This window comes from Misgurnus anguillicaudatus, chromosome 3 (assembly GCF_027580225.2).
Source record: "Misgurnus anguillicaudatus chromosome 3, ASM2758022v2, whole genome shotgun sequence".
NCBI lineage: Eukaryota > Metazoa > Chordata > Actinopteri > Cypriniformes > Cobitidae > Misgurnus > Misgurnus anguillicaudatus.
Window position 1 is genome coordinate 21,930,066 of NC_073339.2, and position 18,932 is coordinate 21,948,997.

Sequence of the window (18,932 nt, forward strand, 5' to 3'; positions counted from 1 at the left end):
AAAGACCATTCGCTTTAAAAACAAAAACAAAAAACAAACAAACAAAAAAACTTTTCATCCTACCTTCATTTGTTCTCTTATCACCTCTCCAATTTTTTAGCTAAAAGCGGAGATAATTCCATTTTTGTGAAGAACTTTTGTAAGAGATCAGATTCAGAGCCTGATCAAAACACGCTGTTTTTAGTGTTGAGTGAATGCGTCAGTGTTTAAGTTGGGTAAGATCGCCACCCAGTGGATAGCGGAAATATGAATTTGAGTATCTTAAGAATAAAAAGTAATTTGAATACATTGATAGTATTTAAATAAGGGGTATCAGAGCCAGCCAAAGTAGCGCATTTTAAAATAAAATTGACTTTAATCAAACCACGGATCCATGATAAGTTTTGTGATCCGTCTCGCCACTAGTGTAGTAGCACTGATCACTTTGAGGGGGGGATAAAATTGTAGAAAACAGGGAAAATACTGTATGCTCACAATGGGTTTAAAAAGAAAACTGGACATTTTTGTCACCCTTAGGTAAGGTAATGTAATTGAGATAATAAGTGCTAGAAGTGTTATTTCTGTACAGTATACAACAATGTTTTTGTTAAGTCAGTTTATTCCTCGCTGACCTGGTATTTCTTACAATAATCTATAATAGTAATTCATCATTTTATGTATTAGATATCATATTGCAATGTTGTTCCCAAAATGATTTCATCTTTATGATTGTCCATATAAAACAATGCCTAACAAAAATTATATAAAACACAGAATGAGTGTGAGGAGGATGATTTACCTTAAATCTTAATTACTAACTAATACACTAACTACATAAGTTACACAAACACAAAAACTATACAGAGAGCTGCATCCAGACCACTCTCCAAAATTCGTTTCACTAAAATCTAAACTTCCTGATCAGGGTGCTGTCAATACAAATCTCACTATCCAATAAGAGTAAGGTTAGGTCCCACCCACATGAGAGGGTCATGCCAGAATGGCGTAAACTTGTGAAGTGTAAATGAAAAGTCATGGCAGTTGAATGAAAATTCTGGCAGTAAATGAATACATTTTGATTAGCTAAAAAGTTGCTTAAAACATTTACATGAAGAATGCAGTTTAAAACATTTAAATGAAGAATGCAGTTTAAAATGTTGTATTTTTGCCTTTGAGTTTTTTTCTTATTTTATATCTTTGTTAGTTTCTTAAGTTTTCATTCATTTTTATTGGCACAAATTTAATCCCATAAAAGAGACATACAAAGGCACTGATAGAAAACAAAAAATTTTTCTACAGTTATTGGTAAAACTATCGCTGCTCTAATCAGTTGATCTATAGCATTTTCAGCCTTCAATCAATCATGTAATACTTGGTACTTTACCTCAGACCATCCATCTCTTCCATATCGTCCAAAGTGATCATACCATCGCCTAAAAAGATGTGCAGAAGCCCATCAGGCCCAAACAGGAGATGCCCACCCAGATGCTTCCGGTGGAGCTCCGCTACTTCCATTAAAACCCGGGCAGTCCTTGTGTCCACCAGGTTGGGATTTTTCCTAAAAGAAAACATTAAAATGTGTAACTTTTAATGATAAAATAGCTTACAAAAAACAAACAAAATTAGTGTTATAAGTGTAATTTACATTTGCTGTAATAATTAACTCCCAGATAACATCCGGAAGGCTAATACATTGTGTGATTAGGGCAAAATATATAGGCTATTTCAGTTTGTTTTGTCAATGCAGCCTGTTTTGAATTGCTGCTGGGAACTGAAACAAAATCAAAATGAATGTCAGCCTTTGTGGTAATTATATGTTTTGATTACATATCTCTATAAAACATCCATCATTGTCAGTAAAAGCATTGCATGAGGAGTTCAGATTCTTAAGACAGATCCAAAACCGCATTGAAAACAAACATTGTGCATGCATGTCCTTGTGTAGAATGTTTGATCCAGGGCCTTAACCACATACTGACATTGGGGGGACCAAATGCGTGGGTAGAGTGGGGTTTTGTCCCCACCAGAGAATTTCATTGCTCATTTCCATTCTTTTTTTTTTAATTCTACTGAGAACTATACATTTAAATCTTAATGACTTTTTATTCACATATTCATTGTAATTTAATCAAATTTAATGTTAATATGGCCTATAGCAGTTGTTTTCCCTAACTGTGTCTAGTCAAACTGATTTAGAAGTGTTGATATGCCCATTACCTGGACACTGTGTACTCTACCACGCGGAGAATGTGGTCGTGTGGTCCGATAGCCCAACGCTCCTGGCTGGTTGTGTAGGAGACGTAGAGCTTTCCGTTTTTCTTATAATTGGGGTGGAATCCAAGGCTTAGCAAGCCCCTTTCATCTCCGCCCTGCAAGTCAGATGGGAAGAACAAAGAATCTAGAAGTTTATTATGTCCCTTTTTTTTTGATTGGGATGGGCTGCAAAAAGTTAAAGACGGGCCTCCCCAAGTCTCCATTCCTGGCTTTCTTTTTCTATCTCAGTCTCTCTTCATATAGGGGCCAGTTACCACATGCCCTCTGCCCCCCTTGCTTTTTTACCTCCCCTCTCCTTGACTACTGCATTACAAATGATTATAAAACATTTGACTTCAAGCAAACCCCCTTCTACACCCACCTTTTCACCCACCCTGTCTTGGTTATAGGCGCTTGTATTTGGGGCCCGGCTCCTCTGGGATGCCCAGGGCCTCCTTACGGCCTCTATTGTGCAAGTGATTTGTGTGTGTAATCTTTGGGGGATATCCGTGAATGCAGTGCTGAGTGGCTGAAACAATTCATTAGCTCGCTCGCAGTTCATAGAGAGCACAAAAGTCCAGGAATCCTTCAGCCCCCCCCCCACCACAACCCTCTTTCCCTCTCTTTCTCTTTTAATTTTAAATCCGTGCTAAATTTTAGAGAGGCAAAAAAAGAATGGCCACAAAAAAAATCTAAACAAGGATTGATCTGCCAGCTCCCACTGTCTTGGCAACATGTTAGAAAACATTGAAATTGCATGTGTAATAGGTACAACCTCTCATCCCGGAGGCTACTACATGAGTTGTCACTACTCTGGTGGTCCACTCATCATAGTTCATGGTAATAAGCATCTATATCACTTTAGTTCCTGGGGAAAGTTGTAATGGTGGGCTTTAATCACTTTCATTTTTCCAACCTGGTTTTCTTTCTGGTAAAAGTAATGAAATTAATAGATTGCCAAGTGTATGGTTGAATAATCAAGAAAACAAATAAAAAGGTTTGAAACAAGTCCCTAAAAATTATTATGATTTAATGCTAAGAGATAAGACAATAAAGGCAAATTATTAACTACTCACATAAGCGATTAAGATAATAGTGGCTGTAAAATAAGTAAACAGTGTCCATGCTTTTAACTGGATGAACTATCTCTGCAACATTCTTTTTTAATATCTTGCAGACATTCAGCAACGAGTGGTCTTCTGTGGATTGCTCAAGTTAACGGTGTGGTACGACTCAGACAACAGGCCAAAACACACAGATCATAAATTGGTCAGAGCGGCTCTTTTGGGCTGTGCAGTAGTAACCCAGTTCGGATAGTCTGCAAGTGCTAGTGCTCCATCTCTGGAATGTTCTTTAGAAGTTTAACTGGATCTGCAGGAACACACATAATAACACCCAAGAGTCCCTTTGAGCAGACCACAAAGAGCAAAAGAGTTGGGAAAGTTACACATCTAGATTTGCCATGTTCACATGAGCAAAACTTTGTGGTGCCCATTAAATGCCTGTTCTGCAATAGTCAAACACAAAACAGTTCAGCTGATTTAACAACAGGTTGATATCATTTTTCCTTGCTCTGGATTTACAATAAGGTTTCGTATAAAGTACTTTCTCCCGTCAAACACTTATGTTGGACCCATATGTTGGACTGCTGATGCACTGACCTGAATCCCAAAACAAACACAGAAGCAGCAGGTCAAGTTAAGAATTCCACAGAATCGAATGATCACAGGTCAGAGACCACCAAGGAACAACTGTAAATGAACTGAAATATTAGCTTTTGCTAATGATCGTCCCTTCAGCAAGTAGACACACCCCTTAATTAATACACGGCTGTAGGAAGCAAACTTTATTTTTCCAACCCATTCCTCTGGGTGCTACCAAAAACATCAAGTAATTGAGAAAAGACAAACTCCATGATATCCCCCCTCAATCCATCATATTAGATATAGCGCTATGCTGTAGACCTACGCAGGCTTCCTCTGCTTAACTGCAATATAATTACACATTTCTTTATAGCAGTAAGCCCTACCCAACTCAGCCAAACTAATTACATTACACTTTTCATTGAAACATTCTTGGAGCCGGCTGATGTTTGAAACCACATATTTCTGCTACGACATTCTTCATATTCCTCTCTGCATTACCTGTTGCTTGGACAGCCCCCATCCTCTCTGAGAAAAGCAGAGAAAGATTAGGTTGCATATGCATCCGCAGACAGGAACAGAGAGCACTTTTGCCCCCACCTTGCTCCCCACCCCATCAGCAACTGCTTGCCTTACAGGCCTTGATGCATGGTCTGGCTTGAACATTGTTTCTGAGCACCTTTTGATTCTAATTGGCACGGGCAATCCTAAATAAAGAGGCATTCCAGCCGTGATGATTGGAGAAAAACTTCCTCAAAGCCAATCTGGAATGTTCACAGTCATTCAGAGCCCCATTTACTTCAACACAATGAATCCCAAGGTCCCAGTCAAATTCCCATCCTCCACCTGTTGATCCACATTAATCCTTTGACAGTTCCGGGGATCGCTTATTTTCAAACGGTGAAAAGAGCAGATCGAATCGTAAGATTACATTCACTCAATTCAGAGTCAGCTCTCTGGAGCAATCCACAAATCATCCGAATGGCTAAATCACAGGTGCTCCCAAAGTCTAAACCTTGGCCTGGAACTCAATACAGTGCAGGGGAAGCTATGTGAGATGACAGCAAAGGAGCTGTCGTTTCTCAAAGAGAACTGTTAAAAGAGTCACAGGAGAAGAGAGGAAAAGGTCCATTTGTCAAGGCTAGACCACTTAATTTTTGACAGAGTTGAGGGCCTTCCTGCTCGTCTACCAGAAACAGCTCAACAGCTGTGCGTGTCAAGTGACAGAATGCAAAACACGCTGTGATCAATTTTTTCAGCAAAAAATAGTTTTTTGCAGCTGGACCCCCTCGAGTTAGCTGATACACCACAATGGAACTGCGCTCACATTGCGTGCAGATGTCTTCATTGCTATGTCTAGCATGGACAACAACAGAGCCACACCATACTTGTGTACCCATTAGATCAACATGGATCAAATCAGAGCTTGATTTTTAATCTCTGTCTCTTTTACACAAATAGTTTATAAGATAAACACGTAAGGGCGCTGAAATCCTACGCTTTGGGATTTTGTTTGTCGCTGCACGCTCCAGACTTCATTCTGGCATCTGGAACATGTTCGCCAGTTTGCAAAACATCCCATAATAGTTAACTGGCAGTTAACTATTTAAGTATCTCCGCTGATAGTGTTATTATAGTACTTTGTCGAAACCAATACGTGGTCAGAAGCTGGGCCTGAAGACTAGGCCCACAGATGTGAGACTGTAATAAAGTAGTTTGCAATAAATCAACCAAAACCACAATTTAACATCTCGATTCCACAGCAGCTAGAGCAATCCACTTTGAGAGATCTAAGCCTCTATGATGTATGCTCAAAAGGTTAAGCCTTCTCCACCAGGCCAAAACAATGAAGAATAAGATTCGGGTGCTTGATCATAGATGTTGGTTATTTCATCAAAATGATAACACTTGTGATAAGATAAATGTCATAAAGGTGGGAAGGTTGAAAGTGGAGAGGAACAGAAAAGGTTCCTTCCAGAATTGCAGCGTGCAGATGAGCAAAGATGATGAGTTGAGGATTTAGAGCCTGTATTTGCATTTCATAAAACAAGACTTCTGGCAGGAACCTGAGAAGAGTAAGTCACAAAGAATATTTGATAATGTAACACGGGTGCGTGTGCACTGGTGGGTTTATGTGTATGTGCTGGGGGTGGTGAGTGAAGAGATAACGTTTCATCATAGAACACCCACAGTGCTCTGGGAGACTCCCTCAAGCAGACGCAGCATTGTTTCCAAGCAGTTTTGGTTAATTGACAGTGAGGGAATTGGGCTTAAAGGAAATACAGCACATTAGAATCAAAGTCATGATAAAACACTATCTTCCTCCTTCATGCCCAAGTTGGGTCCCAGAGAGCCTCAAATCCTTCCATGGGCACAAAGGTTACATGTCCTGTTGATACTTTAAGTAAACACTGCCAGGTTGGAATGATAACGGCCAAACTTGACAGAATGGCACTCTTGGGGCAGAGCTTAAGCTTACTCTAATTGTCATAATGATTGTTTTATCCACAGCCGATTATGTTTAATGATGATAAGGCACACTGGGGGCTTTCCTGTGGGGTTGTTGCATGCTGATTCCATAATGGGTCTTTCTCTCTTTTTAGAATAAAGCAACAAGAGGTATGCAACATATATAAACTTCCTCTTTAAAAGCAAGTCTCTTCTTCCATCTCCGGACGCTTCCTAAACTAAATGCTCTTGATAACAGAATGCCTCCGTTCTTGTGGGGGCAGATAAACATCTGTTGTGACACACGCCATAACTACTACTGACAGACATGCATTTAAGCAAATGCTACAGCTGACAACATTTCGCCCCTTTTGTACTGATCCTCAGCAACTGAACATAAGGTTTTATTTGCTGGCAGTCGAGCTGAGATCAAGCAAACCACACACATAGAAGCCCACATACAGAATACATTTGTATAATAAAATAATTGTTGTGCCAACACTTTTTCTGGCTTTGGCATCAACCTCCATTCAGGTTTTGATTTGTGGTGGGAGGCAAGGAAAAATGCAAGTAAATCCATAGAATTCGTTATTGTGCTTCCTTAAGATTCTATTCTGTAAGGGGGCTTCACCCCACAGTATTCGAGAAGGTGCCAAACCAGACCGATGAACAACAGATATTATAGGTTTCAGCAAGGCTTCTTAAATTATGTAAAACAGACTTCTCTGATGGTGAGAGATCAGGCTGCATGAATTTCAAATAGGTGCTATTTCCTCCTTGGTTGTACAGATATGCACGCTGCTTTTTTTCTAAAGGATCAGTGCCAGGTCTAGAAACTGGTCCAGGCTTAACCCAAAACTAATCATTTTGAGCATGTCTAACACTAAATACTTGTATTTTACTCAAACCAGATCAGCATTGTAGTCACCACCAGGAAAGAATAAGACCTAATTCTTCAATCACTGAAATATGTGTTCACATTAGAATGTACATTCGATGGTTTTAAAATTGTACTGTATTTCCGATGAATATGCTGCATTGTCTAATAAGAAATGCAGCACATTTAATAATATATCTTACATTAAATATATAAAAAGTTGCTTACTGACAATACAGCTATCTTAGCAAAATAGTGAATAAACTAAAATTAAAAAATGGAGTGATTCTTACCTTTATACCGCTTTGGACTAGCTTATGTATGTCCAAAAATGGCTCCTTTAGGAGCTCCAAGTCATGTGTTAAGATCCGGACAAAGCCCTCCTTCTCAAAAATAAAAAGACGCTGGGATCCATCTCCACAATGCACCACACCGACAGGCTGTCGAAGACCACTGAGGATCTCCTGAGTACAGTAGCAGTTGTGCTTATGTTTTCTGTATGTAATGGAAAGATCAGTAATTTAGTTAGATTAGTTTATGAATCACATTTTAGTATGCAACACTGTCTAGACAATAGTCCCAAGTGCTCCTTTAACCACAATTCACATTTGATGCTTGGAAACGCTAACGCACAATATGCTATAAGTAAAACACATGGGTGTGGGTGCTATCCTTTTCCATAGTTGTAATAGGGGTGGACTGAGACTAAATGTGTGTCTGATATTCATATACTGAATAACATCAGTCTGATATGGTTACTTTCCTCGATCAGATGTGCTGCTTTACTAGACCTTCGTGCTGGGAGGTCTGATTAAGAATTATGTTTCATTTAAAACAACTGTGGGCACAGTGCCCTTTCAAAACACACAGTGGATTCACAGTTCATAATTATTCAGCTCAGAAGGTCAAACAAATACACTGTAAAATCAAATAGTATACCTTATTATAAAAATGCTAGTATGTTTACTTATTTTTAACTAAAATGTTGAGTTTACTTAAAATTGCTAATTGTTGTTTAAATGTTAAAACATAAAGTTCACACAACTGAACCAATTTAAGTAAAATGACACAAAATATCCAAGACGATCTATTGAGCATACGCATTTGAGTGCAACTCCCCTTCTCCACACCTGTTTCTAATTTTTGATTTTGATGAGTCTTTTTTCTGGAGAAAGTAATACTAAAATGAAGAAGAAAGGCAAAATATTAAATATAACAGATGAATACAGCAAAATCCCACTGTTTAATTAACACGTAATCAAAAGTCAAATGGACATTTACCACAAAATGTATCACATTAAATGTCCAGTTTGTGTTTTTGTTATGGGTTCATTTGAAGTCACCATTTTCGTGATTACTGTTGCCTTTAGTTAGACATTTGTGCCTTGACTTTCTGTGAACTAATTCTCCTCTTATAGCAATTGTTACAGTGTTTTAATAAGACCTCTTGTTAATTGCTTGATATAGGAGATAAGCCTTTAAGATCATCTGGGGTTGTTAATAAATATTATATTGTGCTAAATTGTTAATATAGCATTTATTTATAAATAAATGGTAAAGAAAATAAAGCACATGAAAATGTTGCTCATATGGCACTTTCTGGAAAAAAACCTGCTGTAATGCTTTAGGTTTTTTTTATTGCTTAAGACAGATATCATGATTTTTGATACAAATCTCAATGATGGTGAAGGTAAATGGTAAGAAAGTTGCACAAAAAGACATCTTTCACTCTGTCCCATCACAAATGGTCAAATCTTTCTGGCTGTCACTGGCAGAGCTCATGCAGTATAAGCACTTCCTTTGTATTCTGAAAGCTGGATAAACTTGCTTTGGACACAAAGCTTTGGCTTAGAAAGGGGGGCAGTGGACCAGTCAGTGAGTACATGCAAGAATGTTGTGACACGAAAGATTAGTCAGGCGTATCTTGTCTGTAGTGACCTTGTTGAGACTGCCCTGATGACCTAGTCTAAGCAGGCCAGCCATACTGGGCATGACTGACAGGAAGTTTCTCTTACATGTCCAGTATGTCTGATGATGAATGTAATTACAGTACATGCAGAATTTAACCCAAGTTTCAGGACTTTTCAATAGTTCAAGTGAAAATGAAAAAAAAGTTCTTATTTTTATGACTTTTAAATGGAGCAGCATTTAAAATAAATGCAAGAGAAAACACGGAAAATGTATTTGTACTCCTATTCATGTGTGTGAAACCGAATCAAGTATACCTGTTTAACACTTCAATTTTTTCATCTGACAGGTAGTTGGAATCTCGGTGCAATTGTTTTCGATGGAAATCTGGAAAGCACAGGCCTCCGTCCTTCCTTCCATAGTATTGGCAGAACTCATCCACGTCAGCTTGGAACAGTTCTGAAAAACACAGACAGACATACAACTGGTCTCAGCCTGGGGTAGACACCACACAGGGTTGACAGGATGATGTAGTCACCTCCAAACCAACTAAATTCAAGCATGTCCTTAACCATCACATGCCTTATTGTGTGGGTGGTGGTATTTGGTGGTGATTCTGGGAGCAAGCCTCATTCCCATCTTGTATATCATTGCTGTTGGGTGGAAACCTTGTATGCCCAAAACTGCTACTTTTCAGGAGATGAAAAAACACTGTATTCTTTAAATAATTAAACCCTGTGTTGTCAAAGTGGATGCTGTGGCTTTATATATGGTCAGATACTTGCATGTGTTATTATACTGTACTATTATTATCATTTTACCAAAATCAAGCTGAAATGGATTTTCAAGGTTTTGCCAGAAATATGTGTTTTGTCTATGATTAGAATGGCCACATTTGCAGTAAGTTCACTGCTTTACGTTTTCGTCAGCTTACAAGTTATAAAGTTTATTGTAGCTATGTTGGCACACATTTGGCCAATATATACACTGTATTTATGCATACTCTTTGTTAAGTAAAGAAAGTTTAATATAAAATATATTAAATAAATAAAAATATCACAGAATAAGGATTTGCAAGGTTTCCGCTGGACAATGAGGATATTTTGCATTTATCAAGTTTCACAAGAACATGTTGGCTGAAGTAATTAAAACCGATCCAGACCCATTTGTGATAAACTGATAAACCATAACTTCTGGAATCAGAAAATATTTGATGGTTAAACAACAGTACGTTATTATAAACTGTTTCATACATTTGTGGCCCGTATGTGGACATTTTTAACAGCTACTTTATTTAAAACCAAAACGCCAACGTTTAACTTTTTTTTACAGGAGATGCAGGTCGAGTCCAAATAAATAATAAGCACACAACCAGACTGATTACACCCAAACACCCTTATTTATGTCTCCAAAAAACTCCAACACTATTCAGATATCCAAAGTAGAAATGCATCCAAAAACCTAAAAAATTAAGTGTGTGGCAGTGCTTAAATCACATTTGGTTTCTAGGAACAGTTGTCCTCCGCCTGAAATACAGATTGGTTGTTAAAACGATAGGGGAGAGAACAGTTCCTGGTTTGGCAGCCCCACCGTGACCTAAAAACAACTATGCTGATATGGTAACCCCCTCAGCTTAACCCTCTTATGGGGAAGAGAAGAGCAAACACAGCAGTGATAAAAATACAAACACACTCTCCTCGCTTTCATCTTCAACGAGCCCCTATGCTGCCTGAAGAAGGGGCCTGCGTGTGGAAGGGAGGTGGCCGGACCAACAACAGAGGTGATAGGATATCCCTAAACATCTAAACACAACAGTGAGATCAAACGCACACCCACCCACCTCCAATAACAACTGCCATGCCACCCAGACGCCAGCCATAATGGTTATCTTGGGCTATCTGCTGAGGTGAGATGCAATGATCTGGGAATTGTTGTCAATGGTAGCTGAATAATACTGTTAGAGGTCAGAATTCTCACAATAGGTCTGTGGGGTCACAAGAAGTACTGCATCATCTGGTATGTTGTGGGCTGTTCATATACACCAGTAACACAGTTAAAACTACGTTTTGGGGCTTTTGCATCTTTGCGCAATGTCTGTCAGCAACAGGCAGAGGTCCTGATTAAATTAAAATATTGAATTGAAAGTAGCTAAGTATATTTAAAGTCAATTTATATCTTCTTTTATTTTTTAGCTTTTAAAAAAACAATGAATAATGCAACTAAAAAAAAATTTATCCTAGGGATTAAACGTAAATGCCATGAGGGTATGTTTGCTTCAGTCTTGCAAAAGATTAAAAAAACATCTTGAATAGACAGGGATTGGAAGAAATGGATTGCATGTAATGGGATTATGTAATCAGGATACAAAATAAAGTAACTGTAATCCATTACATAGTAATTACATTACAGTTACATTTTATAAAAATTACTTTCAGGGTTACAAGGGTTTCACTTAAAATTAAAAAATATATATATTTTGGCAAATTAGCTATCATTTTTTATGCACTGTTTGACTGTACAGTAGTTCATGTTTTTGTTGTCTCGCGTGAGCCACCTGCTGATGCAGGCGCAAACAACACACGTCTACAATCTCCTCAGACAGACTGAATCGCAGCTAGTTGAGCCAATGCTCACCGCAGAGAAAATTATGTTAGCTAAAATGTTGTGTTTGTTAGTGCTTTAAAATTCTGTGGTTGGTATGATTGCAGTTGCAAGTTTTCTAGTGGTTACGGAAACTGTACAAATTAACAAGAGTAGTCTACTCACATGTCACTTTTCAATCACTTCTTGCAGAGATGTTAAAAAAAGATATTATCCGTATAGGTAGGAGAACTACCACCGCCAATGTGTGTGTGTGTGTGTGTGTGTGTGTGTGTGTGTGTGTGTGTGTGTGTGTGTGTGTGTGTGTGTGTGTGCGTGGGTGAGTGTGTGCGTGTGTTCGTGTGTGTGTGTGTGTGTGTGTGCGTGTGTGCGTGTGCGCGTGTGTGTGACCTTGTAGGAATCAAAAAGTAATCAGATTACATTACTTTTAGATTTTGATCCTTGAATTAAGTAACTGAATACTTTTTAATGAAGCAATTTGTAAGTGTAACAGAAAACATTTTAAAAATTACCCTCCCAAGTCTGAATATGGAAATGAGGCACCACAAAGGTACACAGTACTAAATTACTTAGCTGCAAATGTGCAAGTGTGTGCATATATAAGTGTGAATGTAGAGTAAAGATGTGTAAGTGTACATTATGTACAGTGTAATATAGTGTATGAATGTAAACATGGTTAAAATGTGCTGGCAGTGTATGCATATATATGTGTATACATATAAGATAGATACAAACATTTCCTACATATAAACCTAGTTTACATATAAAGTGTCTTAAGGCATATTTATTTAATCTTAATCATTCTCATATGTCTATGAGAATCATTTCTGTGTACTTCTGTAAGTGTCTAATTTGAACAATTTATAACTTCTCTAAACATGCCAAATCACTTTGTAGCCTGAAATACTGTGTCAGGCTCTCCACAATACGTTTTGGTTTTATTGTACTGGCTTATGAAAAACAATGACAGAGGGAGAACGAGAGAGAGAGAGAGAGGCAGAGAGAGAGAGAGAGAGAGAGAGAGAGAGAGAGAGAGAGCAGGAGTCCACATCCTCAGCACTATAGTTATGCTTCCATCTGGTTATCTTCCAAAGCAACCTGGGTGGCCACCCAAAGCACTTGACATCTTGATGCACTTCAGCAGTTTTACATATACACAACCTTTGTAGAAAAATAAATGTGTCATTCGTCACCACATATGCTGATTCGGGAGAAGGAGAGGGGAGAGGGAAAAGTCTGTTGGCCCCAGTTCCCATCCTCTTTGCAGAGCCTTTACCGCAATTGTTCTATCTTTCTTCTTTAAGCTTCTTCCCTCTATCAATAGCAGACTGCACACCCTTATTTATCTGTTTCACAGATGAAGACCGAGATGTAAATTGTATGTATACAGTGTCTAATTTGTTGGTCTGTTTGTATCTCCGTGTGTGTGTGTGTGTGTGTGTGTGTGTGTGGTGTATGTGCGTGTGGCTTGCGTTTACTGGAGTCCGTTCCCTGTTTGCATATCAGCCCCCATCTAATCTGTTATGGCTGTGTTGATAGGAAGAAAGTTTGGTCTGGCGGCCAGCATCTGCATACCATTCCATCTGATGGAATGCATCACGCAGTGAAACGCTACAACACTATACAGCCACACACCCAAGCACAACTATTGGATGCTAGCTCCTGATGTCATTCGTATTATGAAGAAAATACAATCCTCATGATGGCTTCAGAGCTTTTCAGGTCTTTGGACTCCTCCCCGCTACCATCTGTTTTCGCCCTTATGTTACAGAGGCCTTAATGTTTGTCTTTTCGATGAACGAAAGCTACCACCAAGAAAAACAAACTGATTATGTGTGCATTACCTCAAATGGGCCTTGTTTTACGCTGTTTCCTGTGAAGCGTTTGTATGTTCTGTCGGTGAGTCAGGATGCGCACACACACTCTCAAAGACAGACACACACAATTGCAAAAACACATCTTGGCAGGCCGTGCCGATGAAAAAAGATGCTCGCCAAAGAACAAAGTGTAAGAAGTGGGTCAAAAAAAATTTTATTTACATTTGAGGTTTTGTTTGGGGTGTGTGTCCACTAATGGATATGTTTACATGTGGGGTTAACAATTATAATAGAGATTGAAAAGTTTTTTCTGGATCTAAAAAATGAATGATTAAAACTTATATAGCTCTAATAATAATTGCTTCAAGGTCAGATTTTGTGCTTGAAATAATAAGGCGTGTTTTTGGATGTCTAATGAGTTACAATAATTTGCTTTTGGGTTAGTTTGTTTTCAACAAGCCTGTGCAACTACAATGATTGAACTAAAGGCAAATGTTTGCAGCAATCAAAACATTTTTGTTTTTAAAAAAGCCACAAATACCCACTATTATTATTTAATGCTTTTGGCAGATCTGAGCAAAAATAAAGAAACAGCAACAAGTTGCTACTAAATAGCTGTTGATGGGTCAATAAATGAATGGTCTAGCTGCGTCCCAATTTGCCTGTTAATACTATGCCCTAATACTATGTACTGCATTTGTCTTTAAAAACTACCTATTTTGAGTGCAAAACATCACAGTATGCACAAACTGGCACATACAGGGTATTAACGTGAAAGTGCCTGGACAAGCTCTGGAAATCAAACACCAGAATACAACTCTTCTTTGCATTTAAGCATCTTTTCATCCATTGATTATCATGTAATATTTACCCTGTCGTTTAATTTATTGATTCAGTGACGCATCTTTTTTTTATCTGTTAATTCTTCTGTGCAGCACAACTAAACTCGACCCTCTCTGATTTTCCCAGATCCACATCAACAGATATTTCAATTTATCTTACAATGACACTTTCCAGTCTGATTTGTAGTGTAATGGTCACTTGCTCATTAGTGCAAAAAAGTGCAAAGTTGTGAGTTATAATGTCTTTATATGCAAGACACTTGCATGTATCTCGTTTGTTACCTGGAACATGTCCCCGACAGGTGTAGTAGAATTCTTGGCAGTAGTCATGGCATAAACGGGGTAGGTCCTGTTCTCTGTGTGACACTTTGTCAAGTTTGGGTGAGTGGAAGAGCATCTGGGCATTTGGTGAACAATGGGCACACTTAATCTCCTCCAGCAGTATAGAACACTCTGTGTTATTGGTTGAAAAGATCTGAGGAGCAAAAGCAACCAGCAAAAGTTAAAACTGTGGAAATAATCACTAATTCAAATATGCAGGTTATGCCACAAAGTTGTTCTTATTTAAGAGACGCGTACATCTTCAAATGAAACTATGTGATTTGACATACATTTTTTGAATTGCTTTTGTTAATTGGAGGCCATTCACTGTCTAAAAATCTCTCGTAACAAACACCACACATCCATGTGGACTTGATTTTTCTTGATTTGTTTATTTGGACTCACAAACAGCTAAGCCAAAATTGCACCTCGCATGGCAGCTGAACTCATACTGAAACGAAATGAGGATATTCAAAATATTTCCTAAGTCACCAAACAAAAGTAAACAACAGATTAGGGCCGAGAAAATGAACAGACTTATTTATGTAACAAATTAGCTGTAATAAAACAACAATGTAATCTGCTCCCCTCTCCAGACATGCGCCTGTGCTGCAGCAGTCTGGTAAAACTCCCTCTCTCTGTGTGAGGTCCGTGTGTAAACACCAATTTACAGATAGACGGGCACATCATTCCTGAGCTGGTATCAACAAATTAGCAGTCTGTCCAAGTCAATTAAAACAGTACACCCAGCAGACAGTGTCGGCCGTCCACCTTCAACCCTAAATACTGCTCTGCATAAACCATTCGGACAGATATCTTTGATTCAGAGTCTTAGACATAAAGATGTTTCGAGTGAATCTAAAACATCCTTGTGCATGTAAGATAAAATGCAAAGATGAAAAAAAAATGAAATTTTGTATCAGCACTCCCCTCCCATGGTCCCCTATTTAGCATGTTGTTTTAAGTGAATCTTTAAGCTGTCTTTAGTCTTGCAGTGGTTGGTCTGTTACCCTGGTCTGTGAGTGGCAACTCTCCTGCTTTAAATTGCCCATTGATTTGGTGAGCCATGGACTGGCACATGGTCCATGGAGAGAAGCATTTGTGTGCGCTCAACCATGCACTCTTCCCATATGTTGCTGGGATGGGCTCCAATGTTGCCATCACCCAAACCAGTAACAAGAAGACCTTCGTTGTTTGTGTTCTTCAAAAATGCCAAAAGTTGTTTAAAGCTGAAAATCAGCCCGTGGTCTACATCATAGCCTTCTTAGGCCATACGCAACTACTGTTGAGATGTGCCAGTGCAAATAAGAGACACACAAGTCTAGGTCCAGGTCCAACTCTCCATTACTTAACAAAATTATTACAGTAGGAAGCTATTTGAATGTCCTTAGTGTAGTGTATACACCAAGTAAATTTTGAAAATTGTAATCTGCTATTAAAAAGCCACTGAAGTTTATAGTGCAATTTGAGCAGCTTTTAGGATTATGTAGCCTACACACTGAACAAACATCAACACATATTAGTTACTTACTGTATATTAATATCTTCAGTTATAATCTTACTGAGGTGTCAGAAACAATATAAGTCATATTGCATAATATCCAATAGAATGTGTAAAGGCTCACAAATGAATTATCTAAGATTTTAAAACATTTAGAGGATTAAAAAATGATCTCATGAAAGGATCACCTTACAAATCTTTCACACAATCCACAGTTTAACCCCCCAAAATAAAACCACAACTAAACCAACTCGCCCACAAAAACTGCAAGGTTCTATTAAACAGCTTAAGTGAAACAATTTTGACCCTCTGGGAATTGGTGTAAGTTTGTGAGGGGGTGGGGAGCAGGACAAATAATCTCTCAAAGGCATTAAAACTTGGACAGAGCAGAGGATTGGGGGAGAACGATGTTCTCCAGCTTCACCCATTAGTGAAACTAACAAACACAATGGTGTTGTTGTTATTCTTTTGCCATAAGCAAAAAGACTCCGTGTGTGGGCAGTGTAGTGGGGAGGAGGAGATGTCGACTCCTTTTTTTGTTCCATTCAGCCTTGCTCTTATTTGCATGACTTGAGCAAATTAAATGATGCAATATGGCTTTTTGTCACAAACCGAAGTGCGATGCCACCCAGCCGCATATGCGATCTGCGGAGGTTGTTTACATGAGAAAAGAAAGATATTTATCAGCAAAGAATGAGCTCATTCATAAAACTACGAAGCCAACTATTGAAATTAATTCCCCCTTTTGCCCATATAACTTAAATCCCCAGAAAGGTGCGATTAATTGCCGATCAAGATCAAATGACGGTTTTGCGTGCAAGAGACATTCGCTTTCCATTTGTTCTATGTAAATATCCATCACCACTAAAATCGCATGCTGTCACTGAAACATCACGTTCATTAATATTGTTTGAATATATCACTTCTACAGTACATACAAACAAAATGTTCGTAAGGAGTCAGGAATACATTCAAAAAGCGAGTTTGATATTGTAAACATTAATATAACAGCAGAAACCTTGCACGCGCTACTTGGCGACACAGGTTGTGCTTGCGTGATCCTGGTCAGCAGATCATCCCGATGGCAACACCGCAACCCGTTCACTAAGCCTGATACTACGTACATTCTCTCTTTAAATATCCATATGTTCATGAAATTCTCTCTCTTACCAAGCATAAATATACGACGCACATCTTAAACTCACTTGTTATAACAGGGCAAAGCTTCTAACAAGGACAAGGTATGCATTAGAATGAAGACATTGATTTGGTTATAGAAACTACACGAACATACCCGAGCATCTCTCCGGTGAAGTATCTGATACGGAGCCCTCCTGGACGGACAGCAAGACACACGCGGATAGAGCCTGTGACAAACCTCCCCTCCGCCGCTTCCCTCCAGTGACAGCTTTCGCTCCTTCTTCTTCAGGCGTTTCGGTAGACTTCCATCGTAACATCTCCTCCTCCTTGGACTTAATTCTCCTTTCTCGCCGAATTTCGCATCACCACATTCCCAAAAATTGGCCGCGATGGCCAACAAGAGCACAAATTTCAAATGCTTCATTTTACAGGGGATTAAACGAAAGGCGAAACGCGGCTGCTCTGAAATAACGGGGCTGCTGTAATACAGTCCCCACACGTCAATAAAAGTTTCCTTAAAATAATAAATTCAGATTGATTAAGCAATTATTCGCTAATAAAGTACTCTGAATTGAATGCTAGTAAAGATAAATATAAAAAACACTAATAAATTAAGACAAGTGCTGGTTATATTGTTATTACATTGGGGAAAAACATTTAGTATATGTATGCGAAATTAGGAAAAGTAAAAAAAACTACAAGTGATCAGGTTATATACAGAAATCGAAATTAGTTTCCTTGCTCAAAAGTTAAATCCCGTTGATGCGTGTGATCAAAAGTTGCACTAAGTTGTCTGTTGTATGCTCTTCAGTGCACTCACATGTTTCTCTAAGCTCTTTCCACCTTCTTTTTAACCAGCGCGCGAGAAGGGGAACGCGCACGATGACGTCTATGCAGTTGTGAACGCGCATTGTCTTTTGTGAGTTGAAATTGATTACTTTTAGGGAGTGAGAAGAATCAATAGTAAAATCCAGAATGTTGAAAAACCACATCTTTAATATTCCTGCTATAAAGTCAAACACAGCAGTGGCCGGTTGCATAAAACTTTAAGACTAGCTTTAAAAGTTAGACATGAATTTTTTTCTTCACGACTGATCATAACTGTTTTAAGTATGTTACATAGAAAGGTAGATTGGTCTAATTTAAATCCAAATAATAAGACTGATTAGCCCTAACTAATTGCTAGTTAGTCAGAATCATACTTAAGACGCAGTCTTAACGTCACGGCTATGTTTATGCAACCGGCCACTGTACTCACCTTAGATTTGGAGGCAGCATTAATGAATTACCTAAATGCAATAAATGTAATCTTTTTAATATTATCTCTTCTTCACTGTTTATTTTTTGTTTGTTTTCTATTAGTTGCCATCAGTTGGCTGGGACCATAAGGACAGTCCGTTGATTAGAATGTCCAACAGTGTTATGTTAACAGGGTTGTGAGAATGTCTGGCATTCTTACCCTTCAGAGGCTTTCTGATAAGACTGAGCCAAATGCAGGACAAGTCCTCTTTTCTTCTCATCTACAGAGAGATCTTTAGATTGAAAGTGCATGAGGGAATGTCCTCTCTGAACAGACCTCGGTTGCATTAGTTGCAATCAGCT

The 18,932-nt window shown here is 38.5% G+C and overlaps 1 protein-coding gene across 1 annotated transcript in view; it reads right to left on the minus strand.

The window, feature by feature from the left end:
* Positions 1–18,170, minus strand: part of hhip (hedgehog interacting protein) — a 37,163-nt gene extending 18,993 nt beyond the window's left edge. Inside the window, exons 1-6 of the mRNA XM_055205129.2 lie at positions 17,485–18,170; positions 14,651–14,843; positions 9,426–9,567; positions 7,494–7,695; positions 2,197–2,348; positions 1,364–1,537 (exon numbers count right to left, since the gene is read on the minus strand). Of these exons, the coding sequence (XP_055061104.2) occupies positions 1,364–1,537; positions 2,197–2,348; positions 7,494–7,695; positions 9,426–9,567; positions 14,651–14,843; positions 17,485–17,754 (1,133 nt within the window). The 5' untranslated portion in view covers positions 17,755–18,170. The remainder of the gene's footprint in view (positions 1–1,363; positions 1,538–2,196; positions 2,349–7,493; positions 7,696–9,425; positions 9,568–14,650; positions 14,844–17,484) is intronic.
* Positions 18,171–18,932: the final 762 nt, after the last annotated feature.